Source organism: Salvelinus alpinus, chromosome 22 (genome assembly GCF_045679555.1).
Source record: "Salvelinus alpinus chromosome 22, SLU_Salpinus.1, whole genome shotgun sequence".
Lineage (NCBI taxonomy): Eukaryota > Metazoa > Chordata > Actinopteri > Salmoniformes > Salmonidae > Salvelinus > Salvelinus alpinus.
Genome location: NC_092107.1, coordinates 32223650 through 32247329, shown reverse-complemented (window position 1 = coordinate 32247329; position 23680 = coordinate 32223650). Strand labels below are relative to the sequence as shown.

Sequence of the window (23680 nt, the reverse complement as noted above, 5' to 3'; positions counted from 1 at the left end):
TGAAAAAGTGTGTGCGAGCAAGGAGGCCTACAAACCTGACTCACTTACACCAGCTCTGTCAGGAGGAATGGGCCAAAATTCACCCAACTTATTGTGGGAAGCTTGTGGAAGGCTACCCGAAACATTTGACCAAAGTTAAACAATTTAAAGGCAATGCTACCAAATACTAATTGAGTGTATGTTAACTTCTGACCCACTGAGAATGTGATGAAAGAAATAAAAGCTGAAATAATTCTCTCTACTATTATTCTGACATTTCACATTCATAAAATAAAGTGGTGATCCTAACTGACCTAAGACAGGGAATTTTTACTAGGATTAAATGTCAGGAATTGTGAAAAGCTGAGTTTAAATGTATTTGGCTAAGGTGTATGTAAACTTCGATTTCAACTGTACATCCCAGAGCAAACAGTAAAAATGTAACATAAATTCCAGGTTTGCTATCAAGTAATCATCATCAGTGGTTACCTTGGCCGTCTCCTCAGCGTTCACCTTGCTGCCTTTGATTAGGACGATCTTAAACTGGTTAGACACCTCCCATACACACGTATTCACTTGCTAGAGAGAGAAGCAAAGTAACAGAGGAAAGAGAGGCGAGTAACAGAGGAAAGAGGAGAGAGAAGGAGCGGAACAGAGGGAAGAGGAAAGTAGAGTATCAGAGGAGATAAATATTTTCATGAGTAAGCAAGGAACAGAGTATACTTTACTGTAGGAATATCAAACACACATACACTGAAGGGTGAGTCACACTGTTGTCAAGCAGAGTAGACTTGTCAAGGTCAGCACAGCAGGAAAAACACTCCACATGACTGGCCCTCAACTACAGACCACAAACATGAATAAGCAGCACACTTCCTGTGTCTGTGTCTGTGTCTGTGTGTGTGTGTGTGTGTGTGTGTGTGTGTGTGTGTGTGTGTGTGTGTGTGTGTGTGTGTGTGTAAATGAAAGTAATGTTTTTGTAAGTGTGTTTGTGTGTGTGAACAAGAGTGTTTTTGAATTTAAGCATATGTACTGTGTATCAGTGTGTGTATTTAGGTGAGTGCCTATGCGACAGAGGAGTACATGTATATTTTTGTAACGTCTGACACCACCACAAGAACAGTCGATCCTCTCAACCTCTCCTCACTACCTAGAACAAAGCTCCACCCTCCTGGAGAGCTGCTGGGTATACAGGCCTGTTGTGCTTCAAGTCCTACTCACTTCTCCTTCTGTCAATGGCCCAACTACCACAAGACATCACTGTCTGACCACAGTCTTTCTTCTTTTCAGATCAGATAGAGTCTTGTTGATGTTGACATTTAGTTGTAATGATTGACATTTGAAGCATTGACTGACAGGTGTGTCATTTACTGTCCAATGTCACCTGTCACTGTGGGACAGTCGTCATGGTACCTTGGCAATTAGGCTCTAATGAGCAATTAAACTGCACCTGGCCTTTAGAACCAGACGGAACGTCAGAATGACGTCAGAGTGCAGCTGCTAAGAGCGGCTAGCAATGTCTGGAGAAAATGCTCACAAACATGCACCTACTACACACACACACACCTACTACACACACACACACACACACCTACTACACACACACACACCTACTACACACACACACACCTACTACACACACACACAGACAGAGAGTGACTGACCGAGGGTCCCCTCCTCTTGGGGGGCAGTGGTAAGGGGGGGTTGGAGCTCTTGCGGTTGACCACAGCTCCGATGGCCGAGATCTCCTTCTCGAACATGGCCTGGACTGTGCTGACCTGGACTAGGGTCAGGTGGGGACACTCCTTCGCCTGGAGACAGGCTTTGATGTACTGGGACAGAGAGGAGAAGACATGTTAACACACAGAAAGTACTATTCTGTATGCAGTCTTTGGTGCACACACATCCAAACTGAATTTCTTTTAAATGTTTTTTTGTAATGTAGCAGATGCTCTTATCTAGAGCGACTGGCAGTTGCAATTAGGGTTGAGTGCCTTGTGGTCAAGGGCACAGACAGATTTTTCACGTAATTACATTTTTATTCTAACCAGCGACCTTTCGGTTACTGGCCCAACGCTCTTAACCGCTAGGCTACCTGCCGTCCCTTACAAATGTGAATGGTGCGCAGACAGACAGACAGACAGAGACAGACAAGCCTATATGTTCTGAAGAGATGACAGAAGAGGGAGAGTAAAAAAAACTGAGGAGCGATGAGAGGTCAAAGAGAGGAAATCAGCCACACAGATGGAAGGTAACCCATATCTAATGTACAGACATGGTTCCTGGATCTAAACACGGTCACAGATAGGACACCCTTTTCTGCAGGGTGTAATGGTCACAGTCTGCTTCATCACACACGGAAACACAGACACACACACACACACACTCATACACAGATGGATTCAGTCATGCACACATACCAGGTCTGTGAGTAACAGTAATGTGTTCCAGGAAGACAGTGTTATTAATGAGGCGTTATTAGGACAGCAGTCAGATGACTGTTTCTGGATCACTGAGTCTCATTTATGGTTAAACACAAGGAGACATTCCTAAACCCACTCCCTACACGCTCTGACCTTGGAACGTTAACCGTTACGGTTATGACATTAATGATTAAGGAATGGTTGAGATAAACAAGGTCACTGTCAGAGGAGAGTTGAGGTCATCACAGCACATGTAGAGGGTAAGAGAATGAGAAAAGGAGCAGTTTGATGGTAAGAAAGCACTCTACAGAGGGTTTGGGGGTTAAAGGTGAAGGGGTCATAGGGCATCATTAGGGTCCCTTTGCACTGTGGTTGAGCCTAAGAGTAAAGGGTCACCTTGTACTGTATGAGCGGGTGGTCTCCACAGAGGAACTCCAGCTTATCGCTGACCCTCAGAACGTACTGCTCGGCCTGGCGTCCCTCCTCCTCGGGGCCGTGGGTCGTCAGCCATTTCCTCAACGCCTGTTCCATCAGCTCACTGGGACTGGTGCTGGGCCACACCTTCAGACTGGCTGTGTCCTGGAGGGAGACAGCATTATCCTCATTAACGTCAACACACACAATAGAGAGAGACCAGAGACATGGTGGTGTACTTAAAATGTTCTATATATAAGTGAAATCTCATGATAGCGAGGTGAGAGGACAAAGGGGGGTTGAAAAACAGTAAAATAACATTAGAGAAAGACGGGGGGGGGGGTAAAGGGATATAGATTATCCTGCAGTGTGTGACAAGGTTTAACACACAATCCCAGCAAGGTTTACAGAGCATTCAGACAGAGAAACACACACACATACACCCCTACCCAACCTGCCTTGCAGTCTGGCGCCAAACCTGGTCGTGAGGGCACAGCCTTCACCCACTCACAATGCTATGACAACCACATACTGCACATCACCATGGTGACACCACCCAGAGTGGTCAAGTTCCAAATAGGGCGGTAATAATTATTCAAATGATTTCACACTGTCATTACAGCCAATACATTAGGACTTTGGTGACTATGGGTACTTTCAGGTAATTGCCTTAAGTAAAATGGTAACTATAGCACCTTGTAGCTTCAAGTGCATGAGTGCTGTTTTACAATGTAATGTCCAAATAAATATCATGTAAACAAGTAGTAAAATAAGGGTTTGTTCAGTCAACTGAAAACCAAGCCAACCAACCAATGGAGTTAACAAGACTAGACAATAAAAAGGTCCACTTCCTGACACCATCCACCTGGACAGAACACAGACGGTAAGGGGTTGGGCCATGTAGTGTCCAGTGGGCTATGACCCTAGCGTGGTGGTGACCCTAGCGTGGTGGTGACCCTAGCGTGGTGGTGACCCTAGCGTGTGTTGATCTGAGATCATTTGTTGGCATGCCACCGAATCTATAAAAACAAGAGTCGCACACTCCATATGTATAACTACCAGTGATTTATTGTGAATGCCACCGAATCTACACACACTTATTTCAGATAGAACATACAGTAGTTTGTAGAGAAGTTAATAGTGAGAGGTGTGTTTGTGAGTGAGTGAGTGAGAGAGAGTGGGAGGGAGGGCAAGCGAGCGATACAGAGTCAGCGTCCTCAGATGTCTTCTTTTTCCATGTTTTCAATCAGTGGAGAGGCCCTTTGGTCAGGCGCTTGTGTGTGTGTGTCAGGGGCTTCAGTGTCTCAGTGAGGATGGAACTGTGACTGATGGTGGTGGTGACCCATTTAGTGCCGTCACTCTGCCAGTCTGGCTCAGTCATATGACCAGGTGCTATTAGTGGCCAGCCAACTGTCACATGACCCGGTCCCATTAGGGGCCAGCCAACAGAGGAGATAAAAGAAGGGAGAATATCTGTGTGTGAGAGAGTTTGTTTACTAGTCTGTAGCTTACTGAGTATACCAAACACTAGGAGCACCGTCCTAATATTGAGTTGAAAGGCCCCAGAGTCTGCAACACCACCAAGCAAACGCCACCATGAAGACCAAGGAGCTCTCCAAACAGGTCAGGGACAAAGTTGTGGAGAAGTACAGATCAGGTTTGGGTTTAAAAAAAAAATCTAACTTTGAACATCCCACGGAGCACCATTAAATCCATTCTTTTTAAAAATAGAAAGAATATGGCACCACAACAAACCTGCCAAGAGAGGGCCGCCCACCAAAAACTCACGGACCAGGCAAGGAGGGCATTAATCAGATGCAACAAAGAGTCCAAAGATAACTCTGAAGGAGCTGCAAAGCTCCACAGCGGAGATTGGAGTATCTGTCCATAGGAGCACTTTAAGCCATACACTCCACAGAGCTGGGCTTTACGGAAGAGTGGCCAGAAAAACAGCCATTGCTTAAAATAAAAAAAATAAGCAAAACACGTTTGGTGTTCACCAAAAGGCATATGGAAGAAGGTACTCTGGTAAGATGAGACTAAAATGTAGCTTTTTGACCATCAAGGAAAACGCTATGTCTGACACAACACAACACCTCGCATCACCCAGAGAACACCATCCCCACAGTGAAGCATGGGTGGCAGACCTCAATCCAATTGAGAATCTGTGGTATGACTTAGATTGCTGTACACCAGCAGAACCCATCCAACTTGAAGGAGCTGTAACAGTTTTGCCTTGAAGAATGGGCAAGAATCCCATTGGCTAGATGTGCCAAGCTTATAGAGACATACCCCAAGAGACTTGCAGCTGTAATTGCATGCTCAAGTTCTGTTTTCTTGTTTTTTTTCACAATAAAAAATATTTTGCATTTTCAAAGTGGTAGGCATGTTATGTACATCAAATGATACAACCCCCAAATTCTAGGTTGTAAGGCAACAAAATAGGAAAAATGCCAAGGGGGTGAATACTTTTGCAAGCCACTGTAAGTAGTAACATTAACACTATGCCATCTAATTGCAGTCGCTGTACTCATAATATACAGGAGAACTATCACCTTATGCTGCAAGCACAGCTTCAGATGCAATCGTTAGGCAAAGGCAATTTAAGTGTAGGAAAGGATGAAACAGCATCTGTGCTACCAGTAAGTACAGATAGTAGTATAAATCCCCCCGCCCTAGGATCATGCCTCAGGACTACCTGGCCTGATGACTCCTGCTGTCCCTAGTCCACCTGGTCGTGCTGCTACTCCAGTTTCAACTGTTCTGCCTACGGCTATGGAACACTGACCTGTTCACCGGACGTGCTACCTTGACCTGCTGTTTTCAACTCTGTCTCTCCCCCTCTCTCTCGCACCTGCTGTCTCTAACTCTGAATGATCGGCTATGAGAAGTGAACTGACATTTACTCCCGAGGTACTGACCTGTTGCACCCTCTACAACCACTGTGATTATTATTTGACCCTGCTGGTCATCTATGAACGTTTGTTCTTCAAGATGTTCAATCTGGCCTTAAATGGCCATGTACTCTTATAATCTCCACCCGGCACAGCCAGAAGAGGACTGGCCAACCCTCATAGTCTGGTTCCTCTAGGTTTCTTCCTATGTTCCTGCCTTTCTAGGGAGTTTTTCCTAGCCACCGTGCTTCTACATCTGCATTGCTTGCTGTTTGGGGTTTTAGGCTGTATAGCACTTTGTGACATCTGTATAGCACTTTGTGACATCTGATGTAAAAAAGGATTTATAAATCAATTTGATCGATGTATTGATTGATAAGAGCTGAGGGTGTGTAGTATTGTAAATGTGACTACTCGAAGACAGCGACATTCACCCCATCGTTGGGCATATGTTACTCTCTGAGTGTGTGTGTATTTCTGATGGGAAATATTGTGCTCCCAATGTGTACTGTTAGGTACCTGGGACTGGTCGAAGTGCATGGTGACTTTGAGGCTGGCTTCGGCCTGTTTGTCGTTGACACCGTCTGTGACGGTGGTGGCTCCTCCCCCTGGCTCCAGCTGCGGAGAGAAGCAGGCCTGCAGCCACTCGCTCCAGGTCATCAGCTGTACCCGCTGCATCTTCTCCTCGCTGATACGGAACATCTTACTGCGGAAGTCCTTCACCTCCTGGTCCTGCAGAGCATCCAGCTCGTGGAGACCTGTGAACGGTTCATGAAGCTTTATAAGCATTGCATAACAACTTTGCAGGTGATCGGAGTGCATAACAAGGCCACAAGAGGTTTTACAGCATTTTATACCAGATGTATTTTATTGATCGTGTTCTGTTTGTGAACACCTGTGAGCAGTCATTAAGCTATATAAGCACAGTGTAAGAGGTTCTGAGAGGCTACACACACACCATAATGACATGAGCACTACAGTGTGTAAAAAAACAGTAAAACCTCTGCATGAGTGGGTCTAACAGCACTGCATTAAAAGGCATTACCATTCATGTTTAATGCACTCCCTCTGACTGACACATACCTGGCATGGTAACAAGTAGCAATTAATGTTTATGAGGGATTACAAATGACAATCCAATCTCAACAGTGTTGAACTCTAACCTACTGTTTTCACTGAAATACAACTGTCACTGGGTATAAAATCTAGATCCTAAATTCATCATATCTACTAGTTGAACAGAGCTCGGTATTTTGGGGCCGTCAAATGCTTTGGATGATAAAAACATGTTGACATTTAAAACCATTAAACATTCATATGACCCTCAGCTCTCAGAGGATGCCTCTGGTCTGCATTATTAGCTTGTGTGTGCCTGTGTGAGTGGCTGGCCAGAACTCCCTCAGTGTGTGTGTGTGTGTGTGTGTGTGTGGCTAGCCAGCGCCTGAGGGATGTTTTGAGTACCGCTTACTGACAAAAGCCTTTTACAGATCACATCTGACAAAAGCGGAGCCAACAGGGAGAATATCAACATGGGATGAGTCTCCTTCAATTACTATCACTGATTCCCTCTTTGAACAGGCCTGGTTGGCCAGCAGCCTAGGGGACCTCAATAGACCCCTACCATCTATGTCCCCACACACCCTCAGGCCAATACGACTGTGTGTGTGTGTGTAATAGCAGTGCGTGGGTCAGCTATTTGTTCACCCACACCCGCAATTGCTAATAACCCATCCGCAACCGCCCAACTATATGTGAACTAAATAAACCCCTATATGAAGACTAGATAAACCCCTATGTGAACTAAATAAACCCCTATATGAAGACTAGATAAACCCCTATATGTGAACTAAATAAACCCCTATATGAAGACTAAATAAACCCCTATATGTGACCTAAATAAACCCCTATGAAGACTAAATAAACCCCTATATGAAGACTAAATAAACCCCTATATGTGAACTAAATAAACCCCTATATGTGACCTAAATAAACCCCTATATGTGACCTAAATAAACCCCTATATGTGACCTAAATAAACCCATATATGAAGACTAAATAAACCCCTATATGAAGACTAAATAAACCCCTATATGTGAACTAAATAAACCCCTATATGTGAACTAAATAAACCCCTATATGTGAACTAAATAAACCCCTATATGTGAACTAAATAAACCCCTATATGTGAACTAAATAAACCCCTATATGAAGACTAAATAAACCCCTATATGAAGACTAAATAAACCCCTATATGTGACCTAAATAAACCCCTATATGTGACCTAAATAAACCCCTATATGAAGACTAAATAAACCCCTATATGAAGACTAAATAAACCCCTATATGAAGACTAAATAAACCCCTATATGAAGACTAAATAAACCCCTATATGTGAACTAAATAAACCCCTATATGTGAACTAAATAAACCCCTATATGTGAACTAAATAAACCCCTATATGTGAACTAAATAAACCCCTATATGTGAACTAAATAAACCCCTATATGTGAACTAAATAAACCCCTATATGTGAACTAAATAAACCCCTATATGTGAACTAAATAAACCCCTATATGAAGACTAAATAAACCCCTATATGAAGACTAAATAAACCCCTATATGTGAACTAAATAAACCCCTATATGTGAACTAAATAAACCCCTATATGAAGACTAAATAAACCCCTATATGAAGACTAAATAAACCCCTATATGAAGACTAAATAAACCACTATATGTGAACTAAATAAACCCCTATATGAAGACTAAATAAACCCCTATATGAAGACTAAATAAACCCCTATATGAAGACTAAATAAACCCCTATATGAAGACTAAATAAACCCCTATATGAAGACTAAATAAACCCCTATATGAAGACTAAATAAACCCCTATATGAAGACTAAATAAACCCCTATATGAAGACTAAATAAACCCCTATATGAAGACTAAATAAACCCTTGCTCAACAGAGTAATGTAATAGATAGATAGCATGAATACTTCAATCCAGTTGAAGTCTGTAAAGTTCTCTCTGTCATCATTGGCAGAGCAAAGACATTTAGGGGCTAGGGAGAAAATACAATAACGCAGCAACAAAAATATTTTCTCTGCAAATTGTCCAAATAACATTAATTTGACTGGTTGTAAAGAAAAGGAAAGCTGTGAAAACAACCCAATGTTTGTCTGATAAGATTTCAGTTCAGCTTGGATGCATATTTTATGTGGTTGAAATATCAGCTTTTATGATGAAGATATATATTATCTGTAGAGGTGCTAACTGAGCATTGCATTCCCTCAAGATGCAGAAAGAAAATCACATTTCTCGACTCCTGTAAAAATGTTGCCTACATTTGGTGTATCATTTTACTGCAAGAAATGATTAATTCTACAGTCAGTGTCCAGATGTCAGTTTCCATTTAACCCATCTGAACAGTAGGCTACTGTTCCCCTGACGTGCCATAGGCCTATTTGAAGTCTCTGTCTAGTTACTGTCACATTTGTATAGCGCCTCACAATCATCACACAACCGCACTGCTATCATCCTCTTTTACCACTTAACCAACTACTTCCTCAACATCACTTTTCCGGCCTTCCCATCTCTTTATTTTCAACTCTCCTTTCGGCAGCTTTTGTCTTATTGAATTAAACTTCGACAATGTTCTTTTTCAAAATCAAACTTTGTCACACGCACCGAATACAACAAGTGTAGACTTTACTGTGAAATGCTTAATTTACAAGCCCTTAACCAACAGTGCAGTTCAAGAAGAAAATATTTTGCCTCTGTATTGATGTTAACCATCTCTGCCTGTTCCTAAAGCATTATTTGGCGATTGGCTGTGTAGGCTATTTGGTACGTGTACAGTTAAGCCCTAAAGCTTAGGCTCAGGATAGCCTAAAAGAATGAAATAAAAATGTCAATATAGCAGATAGATATACAATTGTTTTTACAGATTGACTAAAGGGAAACAACCCGTACGCCACCGAATATTTAATTACCTTTAATGGCCCTCAACCCGTCCGCCCTGGATATAACCGTGGGGAGCGCGGGTAATGAGTAAAACCGCACATCACTAGTGTGTAAGCCTGCATGCATATATGTGTGCAATAATATTTATTTTTGTGTGCATCAACTCAATAGACTGACCGTTCCACCCAGTGGCGTTATCTTCCCTACCATTACAGTGGTGGTCTGGCTTGCCGCCTCCACTCAGCACAGCGCCTTATCACCATCACAGATAATACTGAGTGACGGACGACGTAACAGACATCAGGAGCCTGTCTATTTTCACCGGATTGTTTTGCATCCGATGGGCCTGACTTCAGCTGATATTGGGATGATGACATGAAACATCTGAAAAGACGACTCACATCTGACAGCCAAGGCAAAGATATCAATATACTGGAGACAGAGATTAACCGGTGGTGGTGTGTCTGCAGAGTGAGATCACTATGTAGTAACATCACTAATCTGTTCAAACCACAGGTCACATAGGTCAAAAATCAGTTTGTCAGAGTGTGTGTGTGTGTGTGTGTCAGAGAGTGTGTGTGTGTGTGAGGTGTCACCTTTTCCGATGAGCACGCCGATCTTGGAGTCGAGTAGGCGTTCGGCGCGGCCACAGTTACGTGTGACCAGTTTGAGCATGGGCCAGAAGGGCCTGACGTCACAGAGGCGCCTGGTCTCATCCTCCAGCTCCTCGTGCACCGCTGCCTGGTTCACACACTCAAACATGTGGCCCTCCATCTCCCCCAGAGACGGGAACAGGGGGTATGACTGGGCCTGCTTCCATAGGAGCTATGAGGAGAAGAGGGGGATACCACAGTTATTACAGAAACTAAGACAAGTTGACAATCTACCTGTATGATCACAGGCGACACAGACAGGCTCAGCCTCTACAATACAGGATCTACAAAAACAAGTGGAACCTCAATTATTAGCCAATAGCATCATAACTCGCATCACAAAAATACAGAGTCTAAAGCCAACAGTAGTTCTAAGAATCAGCATGACTGAAATGCTAACAACCAATGGACGAACAACAACCATATGATGATGACAGGGAAATATAAACATGACACAGGTCCTGTATAAACCAATCAGGACATGAATCATACTTCCACAAACCAATCAGGACATGAATCATACTTCCACAAACCAATCAGGACATGAATCATGTCCCGTTGCGCAGTCACAGGGTGTGTTTGTGTTTGAGCCAAAAGGTCACTAAGAAGATAAACATGGGGACAGAGTAGAAGACAAGGAGTCATGTCACCTCCCTTCAGACAAACAAGTTAAACCCCTTGCCACAACATTCTTCTGTCATAACCAACATACTGATCATAAAGTCAGACCAAGTCCCTACAAAGTTTAAACCTATAGAGGCTAAAACAAAATACTCCCGGTTTTCAACTTTTACCGCATCCTAGATTGAATTACTGTTTACCATTTGGCTGTACTACGTTCACATGACAAATAATTACTGTTACTTAACAAATCTGTTGTTATTATCCATTGTGACATCTAATTATCTGTCACATTTAACCACCATACTATGTGTAGCCATCCAGAGACCACATGATCACTACTGTTACCTAAAATGACACTCCCTCTTAGAAGTCAGCACCTTGAAGCAACAGAATAACAGCCTCACTTAAGAGACATTTTATTAAAACTTCACCATTTCTTTCAACAGTATCTATTAAATATTTTTGTCTTACATTCAGTTAATTTTTTATTTCATACACATTGGATGGATATGCAAGGTAACAACAATGCATTTTTTCCCTAAAACACTTATTGAGTACAAGTCACAACGGTTCCTGTGCTGTTGGCTAGTCGAGGACGAATATCAGGCCACATTTCCTTATATTAGAATAAAAGTGAAAGATTAGGTATTCTAATGGCGGCTGAGCGGTTGTGTGTCATTGTGTCCCTGATAAATGTCATGCCCACGTCCTGTCTGAGCAGGGGAGACATTTTTATTCTCCACCCAGCTACTGTGTTGTCTAGAAAACAGTGTCTGGGTGGGGTTTAATGTTGTTAGCTGGCTGGCAGGCCTTTTGTCTGGGGACGTCTCTCCTCCTAAACATCTTTAGTTGGGGAAATACATCTCCCCCCTCCCCCAATTGGCTTTATTAGCATGGGAAACATATGTCTACATTGCCAAAGCAAGTGAAAAAGATAATAAACAAAAGTGAAATAAACAAAATTAACAGTAAACATGACTCAAAAGTTCCAAAAGAAAAAGACATTTCAAATGTCATATTATGTCTATATACAGTGTTGTAACGATGTGCAAATAGCTAAAGTACAAAATGGAAAATGAATAAACATAAATATGGGTTGTATTTACAATGGTGTATCTTCTTCACTGGTTGCCCTTTTCTTGTGGCAACAGGTCACAAGTCTTGCTGCTGTGGCACATTGTGATACTCCACCCAATAGATATGGCAGTTTTGTTTTTCGAATTCTTTGTGGATCTGTGTAATCTGAGGGAAATATGTGTCTCAAATACGGTCATACATTTGGCAGGAGGTTAGGAAGTGCAGCTCAGTTTCCACTTCATTTTGTGGGCAGTGTGCACATAGCTTGTCTTCTCTTGAAAGCCAGGTCTGCCTTCGGAGGCCTTTCTCAATAGCAAGGCTATGCTCACTGAGTCTGTACAGTCAAAGATTTCCTTACATTTTGGGTCAGTCACACATGGTCAGGTATTCTGCCACTGCATACTCTCTGTTTAGGGCCAAATAGCATTCTAGTTTACTCTGTTTTGTTAATTACTTCACACATGGGAAATAATAATCTTTTTGTTTTCTCATGATTTGGTGGGGTTTAATTGTGTTGCTGTCCTGGGGCTCTGTGTTTGTGAACAGAGCCCCAGGACCAGCTTGCTTAGAGGACTCTTCTCCAGGTTCATCTCTCTGTAGGTGATGGATTTGTTATGGAAGCTTTGGGAATCACTTCCTTTTAGGTGGTAGTAGAATTTAAACAGCTCTTTTCTGGATTTCGATAATTAATGGGTTTCGGCCTAATTCTGCTTTGCAGAATTATTTGGTGTTTTATGTTGTACATGGAGGACATTTAAGCAGAATTCTGCATGCAGTCTCAATTTGGTGTTTGTCCCATTTTGTGAGTTCTTGGTTGGTGAGCGGACCCCAGACCTCACAACCATAAAGGGCAATGGGTTCTATAACTGATCCAAGTATTTTTAGCTGGCGGGTCTCTCTCTGCGCGCGCGCACTGGCGGGTCTCTCTCTGCGCGCGCGCACTGGTGGGTCTCTCTGTGCTCATCTCAGACTGGAGGAAAACACCAGGAGGGAGGGCCAGTAGGAAGAGGGATCTCACCAAAGGGTTAAAAAAAAAATAACATCCTCCAAAGTATTTACACTTTAAACCCAAATCATTAAAAAAACATTAATTGTGACCGAAATATGACACCTTAAATGATGGTAACGACTACAGTGCATTGTTACATTGCTGACCTTTGGCCTCCATCTCACCCAAACTCTAGCCACTAGCCGGGTCACGCATGATGTCATAGCATTATTTGCATGCAGTGAGTGCAGCTCAGAGAAAAACAAACCTCGCCAGCAGCCAGCTGTGTCATAACACCCATTAGACAGCGTCTGTCTGGACTGAAGAGGAGACGGCAGTCTACAGCTTGTTCTAGAGTTGTTATGATGGCCTTTTACAATGGCTCAGAACCAGAACTTCAGCCAGTCAACACATTCATTAAAACAATCCTAACCAATCTGCGTTAAACTAATGAATGTTGTAAACTAATGTGTTGCTTGTGGGTTGATTCTAATTGAAGAGATAAAACAGCCTGTAAGGTTGAAGATGCTGTAGAGCTGGGTAGGCAATGTGGATAGAAATCCATAGCATTATAATTGTACTGAATTCATGAGAAAAACATCTTGATGCACAGTAGGCCTTTTCTAGGCTATACTTTCCAATGCTGCTCTAAATGGCAACTGCACAGATTTGACTGCTGTCTGAAATGATTAAAACATAGGATATAGACACTAGAGGTAGACCGATTAATCGGAATGGCCGATTGTTAATTCATAACAACCGAAAATCGGGTAAAAATAAATTACACCTTTATTTAACTAGGCAAGTCAGTTAATAACACATTCTTATTTTCAATAGGAACGGTGGGTTAACTGCCTCGTTCAGGGGCAGAACGACAGATTTTTACTTTGTCAGCTCAGAGATTCAATCTTGCAACCTTACGGTTAACTAGTCCAACGGTTTAACCACCTGCCCCACGAGGAGCCCGCCTGTTACGCGAATGCAGTAAGAAGCCATGGTAAGTTGCTAGCTAGCATTAAACTTATCTTATAAAAAACAAACAATCAATCAATCATAATCACTAGTTATAACTACACATGGTTGATGATATTACTAGTTTATCTAGCGTGTCCTGCGTTGCATATAATCGATGCAGTGCTCATTCGCGAAAAAGGACTGTCGTTGCTCCAACGTGTACCTAACCATAAACATCAACGCCTTTCTTAAAATCAATACACTGAAGTATATATTTTTAAACCTGCATATTTAGCTAAAAGAAATCCAGGTTAGCAGGCAATATTAAACAGGTGAAATTGTGTCACTTCTCTTGCGTTCATTGCACGCAGAGTCAGAGTATATGCAACAGTTTGGGCCGCCTGGCTCATTGCGAACTAATTTGCCAGAATTTTACGTAATTATGACATAACATTGAAGGTTGTGCAATGTAATAGGAATATTTAGACTGATGGATGCCACCCGTTAGATAAAATACGGAACGGTTCCGTATTTCACTGAAAGAATAAACGTTTTGTTTTTGAGATGATAGTTTCTGGATTCGACCATATTAATGACCTAAGGCTCGTATTTCTGTGTGTTATTATGTTATAATTAAGTCTATGATTTGATAGAGCAGTCTGACTGAGCGGTGGTAGGCAGCAGCAGGCTCGTAAGCATTCATTCAAACAGCACTTTCGTGCGTTTTGCCAGCAGCTCTTCGCAATGCTTCAAGCATTGCGCTGTTTATGACTTCAAGCCTATCAACTCTCAGGATTAGGCTGGTGTAACCAATGTGAAATGGCTAGCTAGTTAGCGGGGTGCGCGCTAATAGCGTTTCAAACGTCACTTGCTCTGAGACTTGGAGTAGTTGTTCCCCTTGCTCTGCATGGGTAACGCTGCTTCGAGGGTGGCTGTTGTCGATGTGTTCCTGGTTCGAGCCCAGGTAGCGGCTAGGAGAGGGATGGAAGCTATACTGTTACACTGGCAATACTAAAGTGTCTATAAGAACATCCAATAGTCAAAGATATATGAAATACAAATCGTATAGAGAGAAATAGTCCTATAATAACTACAACCTAAAACTTCTTACCTGGGAATATTGAAGACTCATGTTAAAAGGAACCACCAGCTTTCATATGTTCTGAGCAAGGAACTTAAACGTTAGCTTTCTTACATGGCACATATTGCACTTTTACTTTCTTCTCCAACACTTTGTTTTTGCATTATTTAAACCAAATTGAACACGTTTCATTATTTATTTGAGGCTAAATTGATTTTATTGATGTATTATATTAAGTTAAAATAAGTGTTCATTCAGTATTGTTGTAATTGTCATTATTGCAAATAAATAAAAATACAAATCGGCCGATTAAATCTTTTTTTTTTTGATCCTCCAATAATCGGTATCGGCGTTGAAAAATCATAATCAGTCAACCTCTAGTAGACACTCCTGTTAACTACAGACAACCCAGCAAAAACACCTACAAGCATCATAAAATCATATAATTCCAATGACACACAAGACAAACACATACCCACTCCCCCAAAACACATACATACTCGCGCCTACCCCCTGTCCCCCTCTCTCCTACCAGTTTGATGTGTTGTATGGTGGCCTCTCTGGGGACGTCCATCTGAATGTAGATGCCGGTGGGTAGCAGGAAGTCCACAGTGACCAGGTCCTCTCCAGACAGCTGGGAGTGGGCTGCCCACAAGTCCATGAGGTTTGTCATGGCGGGAGGCATCGCAGGGACCAACACCCAGCTCAACCATAAGGACCTGGGAGGAGGAAAGAGGACCGTTAGGGGGAGTAACCATGAACTGCTGAAGAACCACACAACCGCATGGTTCACAACTCAGACTTCTTCCAATTCCTATTGTCCTATTGAGATGCAGGCATAGTCTGATGCCCTTTACTAATGACTAAAGGTTGGATGGTGTCTGGCTGAGGAGCCTGTTATACTCCATCTTCACCCCCGGGGGGAGCCCTATATAACACAAACAGACTGGCTATGGTTGGGTGAGCGCCAGCCCTCAGAGGAATGCCCACTAAGCAAACACAGGAACAAAAAGGTCACCAACCTCTCTCCTCACCCATGACAACATGCTCTGGTTTCCCCCCTCGCCTGGACCTGAGGCCGTTGCCAAGGCAATTATCAAGTAAACGGGGAGTCAAGGTAAATTTAGCTGCCATTTCTCAAATCCTCCTGTGAGTGTGCAATGACGGATGTTAGTGTGGGACTAGAGTTGCCAGGTTTTCAAAATTCCCTTCTAAAATGTAACGGATGTGATGTTTCTGGTTTTAGGGGGTGGTTCAAGTACCACCGCCCAAACACACACAACAGTAAGTGCTTCAGCAGCTTTGGTAAAGAACCGCATGCTTCCCAGTTTCCATTCTGGCTCAGTGTTTCACCACAATAGACCATCCACACTCACAGTTGCCTTTCTGTAATGTCCTATTCCTAAAGAGCTTGTGTTTAAGTGCTCCAACAGACCACAGTTCAATCTCCATTTTGGCTCAATAACACTAGGCCAGTAAATCAAGCAGCAGCCCCATTGTCTCTAATGGTGTTAAGTGCTTGGGTCCATTTCGGCTCTGCAGCGAGTACAGGATCATGCCCATTTGGAGCCACCATCTTGGCCACTTAACATGATCAGCTATGCAGATACAACTGTTCTTTGACTGCCATTCAACACTCTGAACTAGAACTGGGCCATTCTCTCAGAGAGACAATTACTGAGCCATCAAGACGGGGCTAAGTAAACACACACACCGACCCATTGGTAAGTTGTAGAACTAAGCACTAGAACTGGGACGATAAACAAAAAAGGATCAACAGCGACCATATCGATCACTTATCGCAGGCATTTTGCTGATGTCATTCATTATGATAAGTAGCCTATACTAGAGAAATGTGAAGTTTGAAATGAAATAAGTTTGCTGATATGGGTGATTGTTAATATGACAATTGATGGTGATACAACCATCAAACTAGTAGTAGTAGTTTAAACGCATTGTTCTATTTCTCGTTATCTCATCAATTCAGGTAATTCATCGTCCCATGGATTTTTGTCCATATCCCCCAACTCTACTAAGCACCTCGTCAAATGTGCAGTTGAACGCCTGTCTCAGACAAACAATGCAGGAAGCCAGAGGGTGACGTCATGGAGGAGCCCAGTTACACACATGAAAGGAAACGTGACACCACAGTGCGTCTGTCTGACACAGTCACAACTAACATGAGGAAACACACACTGGACATCAGTAGACTGGCGGCAATTGCAATGGGTGTGCTGTACAACGACATACTATGGCATGGATGGAGCTGCCTGACATGTCTGCTTCTGCCACACACTGCCACACACACACACACACTCCAGGTGAGCAGGGTTACCAGGTGCATGATGGAAGCCAGCCAGCCAGAGGTCTGATTCTGGGTCAGGTTTCACAGGGAGAGGGAGCTGATGTGAGAACAGAGGACAGGCCGGGGGGAGAGGGGAGAGGCTGGTGTGAGAACAGAGTACAGGCCGGGGGGAGAGGGGAGGGGCTGGTGTGAGAACAGAGGACAGGCCGGGGGGAGAGGAGAGGGTGTGAGAACAGAGGACAGGCCGGGGGGAGAGGGGAGGGTGTGAGAACAGAGGACAGGCCGGGGGGAGAGGGGAAGGTGTGAGAACAGAGGACAGGCCTGAGGGAGAGGGGCTGGTGTGAGAACAGAGGACAGGCCGGGGCGGAGAGGGGCTGGTGTGAGAACAGAGGACAGGCCGGGGGGAGAGGGGAGGCTGGTGTGAGAACAGAGGACAGGCCGGGGGGAGAGGGGAGGGTGTGAGAACAGAGGACAGGCCGGGGGGAGAGGGGAGGGTGTGAGAACAGAGGACAGGCCGGGGGGAGAGGGGAGGGTGTGAGAACAGAGGACAGGCCGGGGGGAGAGGGGAGGGTGTGAGAACAGAGGACAGGCCGGGGGGAGAGGGGAGGGTGTGAGAACAGAGGACAGGCCGGGGGGAGAGGGGAGGGTGTGAGAACAGAGGACAGGCCGGGGGGAGAGGGGAGGGTGTGAGAACAGAGGACAGGCCGGGGGGAGAGGGGAGGGGTGTGAGAACAGAGGACAGGCCGGGGGGAGAGGGGAGGGTGTGAGAACAGAGGACAGGCCGGGGGGAGAGGGGAAGGTGTGAGAACAGAGGACAGGCCTGAGGGAGAGGGGCTGGTGTGAGAACAGAGGACAGGCCGGGGCGGAGAGGGGCTGGTGTGAGAACAGAGGACAGGCCGGGGGGAGAGGGGAGGGGCTGGTGTGAGAACAGAGGAAAGGCCGGGGGGAGAGGGGAGGGTGTGAGAACAGAGGACAGGCCGGGGGGAGAGGGGAGGGTGTGAGATCAGAGGACAGGCCGGGGGGAGAGGGGAGGGTGTGAGAACAGAGGACAGGCCGGGGGGGAGAGGGGAGGGTGTGAGAACAGAGGACAGGCCGGGGGGAGAGGGGAGGGTGTGAGAACAGAGGACAGGCCGGGGGGAGAGGGGAGGGTGTGAGAACAGAGGACAGGCCGGGGGGAGAGGGGGGGGTGTGAGAACAGAGGACAGGCCGGGGGGAGAGGGGAGGGTGTGAGAACAGAGGACAGGCCGGGGGGAGAGGGGAGGGTGTGAGAACAGAGGACAGGCCGGGGGGGAGAGGGGCGGGTGTGAGAACAGAGGACAGGCCGGGGCGGAGAGGGGCTGGTGTGAGAACAGAGGACAGGCCGGGGGGAGAGGGGAGGGGCTGGTGTGAGAACAGAGGAAAGGCCGGGGGGAGAGGGGAGGGTGTGAGAACAGAGGACAGGCCGGGGGGAGAGGGGAGGGTGTGAGAACAGAGGACAGGCCGGGGGGAGAGGGGAGGGTGTGAGAACAGAGGACAGGCCGGGGGGAGAGGGGAGGGTGTGAGAACAGAGGACAGGCCGGGGGGAGAGGGGAGGGTGTGAGAACAGAGGACAGGCCGGGGGGGAGAGGGGAGGGTGTGAGAACAGAGGACAGGCCGGGGGGGAGAGGGGAGGGTGTGAGAACAGAGGACAGGCCGGGGGGAGAGGGGAGGGTGTGAGAACAGAGGACAGGCCGGGGGGAGAGGGGAGGGTGTGAGAACAGAGGACAGGCCGGGGGGAGAGGGGAGGGTGTGAGAACAGAGGACAGGCCTGAGGGAGAGGGGCTGGTGTGAGAACAGAGGACAGGCCGGGGGGGAGAGGGGAGGGGCTGGTGTGAGAACAGAGGACAGGCCGGGGGGAGAGGGGAGAGGCTGGTGTGAGAACAGAGTACAGGCCGGGGGGAGAGGGGAGGGTGTGAGAACAGAGGACAGGCCGGGGGGAGAGGGGAGGGTGTGAGAACAGAGGACAGGCCGGGGGGAGAGGGGAGGGTGTGAGAACAGAGGACAGGCCGGGGGGAGAGGGGAGGGTGTGAGAATAGAGGACAGGCCTGAGGGAGAGGGGAGGGTGTGAGAATAGAGGACAGGCCTGAGGGAGAGGGGCTGGTGTGAGAACAGAGGACAGGCCGGGGCGGAGAGGGGAGGGGCTGGTGTGAGAACAGAGGACAGGCCGGGGGGAGAGGGGAGGGTGTGGTGTGAGAACAGAGGACAGGCCGGGGGGAGAGGGGAGGGTGTGAGAACAGAGGACAGGCCGGGGGGAGAGGGGAGGGTGTGAGAACAGAGGACAGGCCGGGGGGAGAGGGGAGGGTGTGAGAACAGAGGACAGGCCGGGGGGAGAGGGGAGGGTGTGAGAACAGAGGACAGGCCGGGGGGAGAGGGGAGGGTGTGAGAACAGAGGACAGGCCTGAGGGAGAGGGGCTGGTGTGAGAACAGAGGACAGGCCGGGGGGGAGAGGGGCTGGTGTGAGAACAGAGGACAGGCCGGGGGGAGAGGGGAGAGGCTGGTGTGAGAACAGAGTACAGGCCGGGGGGAGAGGGGAGGGGCTGGTGTGAGAACAGAGGACAGACCGGGGGGAGAGGGGAGGGTGTGAGAACAGAGGACAGGCCGGGGGGAGAGGGGAGGGTGTGAGAACAGAGGACAGGCCGGGGGGAGAGGGGAGGGTGTGAGAACAGAGGACAGGCCGGGGGGAGAGGGGAGGGTGTGAGAATAGAGGACAGGCCTGAGGGAGAGGGGCTGGTGTGAGAACAGAGGACAGGCCGGGGGGGAGAGGGGAGGGGCTGGTGTGAGAACAGAGGACAGGCCGGGGGGAGAGGCTGGTGTGAGAACAGTGGAAAGGCCGGGGGGAGAGGGGAGGGGCTGGTGTGAGAACAGTGGAAAGGCCGGGGGGAGAGGGGAGGGGCTGGTGTGAGAACAGAGGACAGGCCGGGGGGAGAGGGGAGGAGCTGGTGTGAGAACAGAGGACAGGCCGGGGGGAGAGGGGAGGAGCTGGTGTGAGAACAGAGGACAGGCCGGGGGGAGAGGGGAGGAGCTGGTGTGAGAACAGAGGACAGGCCGGGGGGGAGAGGGGAGGGGCTGGTGTGAGAACAGAGGACAGGCCGGGGGGAGAGGGGAGGAGCTGGTGTGAGAACAGAGGACAGGCCGGGGGGAGAGGGGAGGAGCTGGTGTGAGAACAGAGGACAGGCCTGAGGGGACTAGAACCTCACATATCCAAATCAAATCAAATTTTATTTGTCACATATACATGGTTAGCAGATGTTAATGCGAGTGTAGCGAAATGCTTGTGCTTCTAGTTCCGACAATGCAGTAATAACCAACGAGTAATCTAACCTAACAATTCCACAACTACTACCTTATACACACAAGTGTAAAGGGATAAAGAATATGTACATAAAGATATATGAATGAGTGATGGTACAGAACGGCATAGGCAAGATGCAGTAGATGGTATAGAGTACAGTATATACATATGAGATGAGTAATGTAGGGTATATAAACATAAAGTGGCATAGTTTAAAGTGGCTAGTGATACATGTATTACATAAAGACGGCAAGATGCAGTAGATGATAGAGTACAGTATATACATATACATATGAGATGAGTAATGTAGGGCATGTAAACATTATATTAAGTGGCATTGTTTAAAAGTGGCTAGTGATAAATTTTTACAAAAATTTCCATAAATTTCCATTATTAAAGTGGCTGGAGTTGAGTCAGTATGTTAGCAGCAGCCACTAAATGTTAGTGGTGGCTGTTTAACAGTCTGATGGCCTTGAGATAGAAGCTGTTTTTCAGTCTCTCGGTCCCTGCTTTGATGCACCTGTACTGACCTCGCCTTCTGGATGATAGCGGGGTGAACAGGCAGTGGCTTGGGTGGTTGTTGTCCTTGATGATCTTTATGGCCTTCCTGTGACATCGGGTGGTGTAGGTGTCCTGGAGGGCAGGTAGTTTGCCCCCGGTGATACGTTGTGCAGACCTCACTACCCTCTGGAGAGCCTTACGGTTGTGGGTGGAGCAGTTGCAGTACCATGCGGTGATACAGCACGACAGGATGCTCTCGATTGTGCATCTGTAGAAGTTTGTGAGTGCTTTTGGTGACAAGCCGAATTTCTTCACCTGAGGTTGAAGAGGCGCTGCTGCGCCTTCTTCACAACGCTGTCTGTGTGGGTGGACCAATTCAGTTTGTCCGTGATGTGTACACCGAGGAACTTAAAACTTTCCACCTTCTCCACTACTGACCCGTCGATGTGGATAGGGGGGTCTCCCTCTGCTGTTTCCTGAAGTCCACAATCATCTCCTTTGTTTTGTTGACGTTGAGTGTGAGGTTATTTTCCTGACACCACACTCCGAGGGCCCTCACCTCCTCCCTGTAGGCCGTCTCGTCGTTGTTGGTAATCAAGCCTACCACTGTAGTGTCGTCCGCAAACTTGATGATTGATTTGGAGGCGTGCATGGCCACGCAGTCGTGGGTGAACAGGGAGTACAGGAGAGGGCTCAGAACGCACCCTTGTGGGGCCCCAGTGTTGAGGATCAGCGGGTTGGAGATGTTGTTACCTACCCTCACCACCTGGGGGCGGCCCGTCAGGAAGTCCAGTACCCAGTTGCACAGGGCGGGGTCGAGACCCAGGGTCTCGAGCTTGATGACGAGTTTGGAGGGTACTATGGTGTTAAATGCTGAGCTGTCGTCGATGAACAGCATTCTCACATAGGTATTCCTCTTGTCCAGATGGGTTAGGGCAGTGTGCAGTGTGGTTGCGATTGCGTCGTCTGTGGACCTATTGGGTCGGTAAGCAAATTGGAGTGGGTCTAGGGTGTCAGGTAGGGTGGAGGTGATATGGTCCTTGACTAGTCTCTCAAAGCACTTCATGATGACGGAAGTGAGTGCTACGGGGCGGTAGTCGTTTAGCTCAGTTACCTTAGCTTTCTTGGGAACAGGAACAATGGTGGCCCTCTTGAAGCATGTGGGAACAGCAGACTGGGATAAGGATTGATTGAATATGTCCGTAAACACACCAGCCTGCTGGTCTGCGCATGCTCTGAGGACGCGGCTGGGAATGCCGTCTGGGCCTGCAGCCTTGCGAGGGTTAACACGTTTAAATGTTTTACTCACCTCGGCTGCAGTGAAGGAGAGCACGCAGGTTTTGGTAGCGGGTCGTGTCAGTGGCACTGTATTGTCCTTAGTCTGTCTGGGAGCAAGACATCGTGGTCCGCGACGGGGCTGGTTTTCTTTTTGTAGTCCGTGATTGACTGTAGACCCTGCCACATACCTCTCGTGTCTGAGCTGTTGAATTGCGACTCTACTTTGTCTCTATACTGGCACTTAGCTTGTTTGATTGCCTTGCGGAGGGAATAGCTACACTGTTTGTATTCGGTCATGTTTCCGGTCACCTTGCCCTGGTTAAAAGCAGTGGTTCGCGCTTTCAGTTTCACGCGAATGCTGCCATCAATCCACGGTTTCTGGTTTGGGAATGTTTTAATCGTTGCTGTGGGTATTACGTCGCCGATGCACTTTCTAATGAACTCGCTCACCGAATCAGCGTATTCGTCAATGTTGTTGTTGGACGCAATGCGGAACATATCCCAATCCACGTGATCGAAGCAGTCTTGAAGCGTGGAATCAGATTGGTCGGACCAGCGTCGAACAGACCTGAGCGCTGGAGCTTCTTGTTTTAGTTTCTGTTTGTAGGCTGGAAGCAACAAAATGGAGTCGTGGTCAGCTTTTCCGAAAGGAGGGCGGGGGAGGGCCTTATATGCGTTGCGGAAATTAGAATATCAATGATCCAGGGTTTTACAAGCCCTGGTAGCACAATCGATATGCTGATAGAATTTAGGGAGTTTTGTTTTCAGATTAGCCTTGTTAAAATCCCCAGCTACGATGAATGCAGCCTCAGGGTGTGTGATTTCCAGTTTACAGAGTCAGATAAAGTTCGTTCAGGGCCATCGATGTGTCTGCTTGGGGGGGAATATATACGGCTGTGATTATAATCGAAGAGAATTCCCTTGGTAGATAATGCGGTCGACATTTGACATAGTTATAAAAACACACAGAATATCTGTGGAAACAGCAAATGGGCAAATTAAGTGTGTCAGAGAATTGGTGTGTATGCGCATGGCCTGCCCTAGTCTTTTGGTTGGCGTGCCTGTCATGCCAGAAAGTGTCCCCCCGCGTCACAATGGGATTCAATAAACTATTAGCGTCCGTTGCTATATCAACGGTGTGATGACCTAATACACCGAATTCTAGAGATTACAGCAAAAATTACATTATTTTCATCCCCACTATGTAAATAAAGCAGATTTTTGCAACAAT

The 23680-nt window shown here is 46.6% G+C and overlaps 1 protein-coding gene across 2 annotated transcripts in view; it reads right to left on the bottom strand.

The window, feature by feature from the left end:
* LOC139549423 (phosphatidylinositol 4,5-bisphosphate 3-kinase catalytic subunit beta isoform-like) overlaps positions 1-23680 on the bottom strand; it is a 78143-nt gene that overhangs the window by 9995 nt on the left and 44468 nt on the right. For both annotated transcript variants that reach the window (XM_071359914.1, XM_071359915.1), the window contains exons 3-8: positions 15588-15774; positions 10275-10503; positions 6230-6468; positions 2799-2981; positions 1644-1811; positions 469-558 (exon numbers count right to left, since the gene is read on the bottom strand). In XM_071359914.1, the coding sequence (XP_071216015.1) occupies positions 469-558; positions 1644-1811; positions 2799-2981; positions 6230-6468; positions 10275-10503; positions 15588-15740 (1062 nt within the window). In that variant the 5' untranslated portion in view covers positions 15741-15774. The remainder of the gene's footprint in view (positions 1-468; positions 559-1643; positions 1812-2798; positions 2982-6229; positions 6469-10274; positions 10504-15587; positions 15775-23680) is intronic.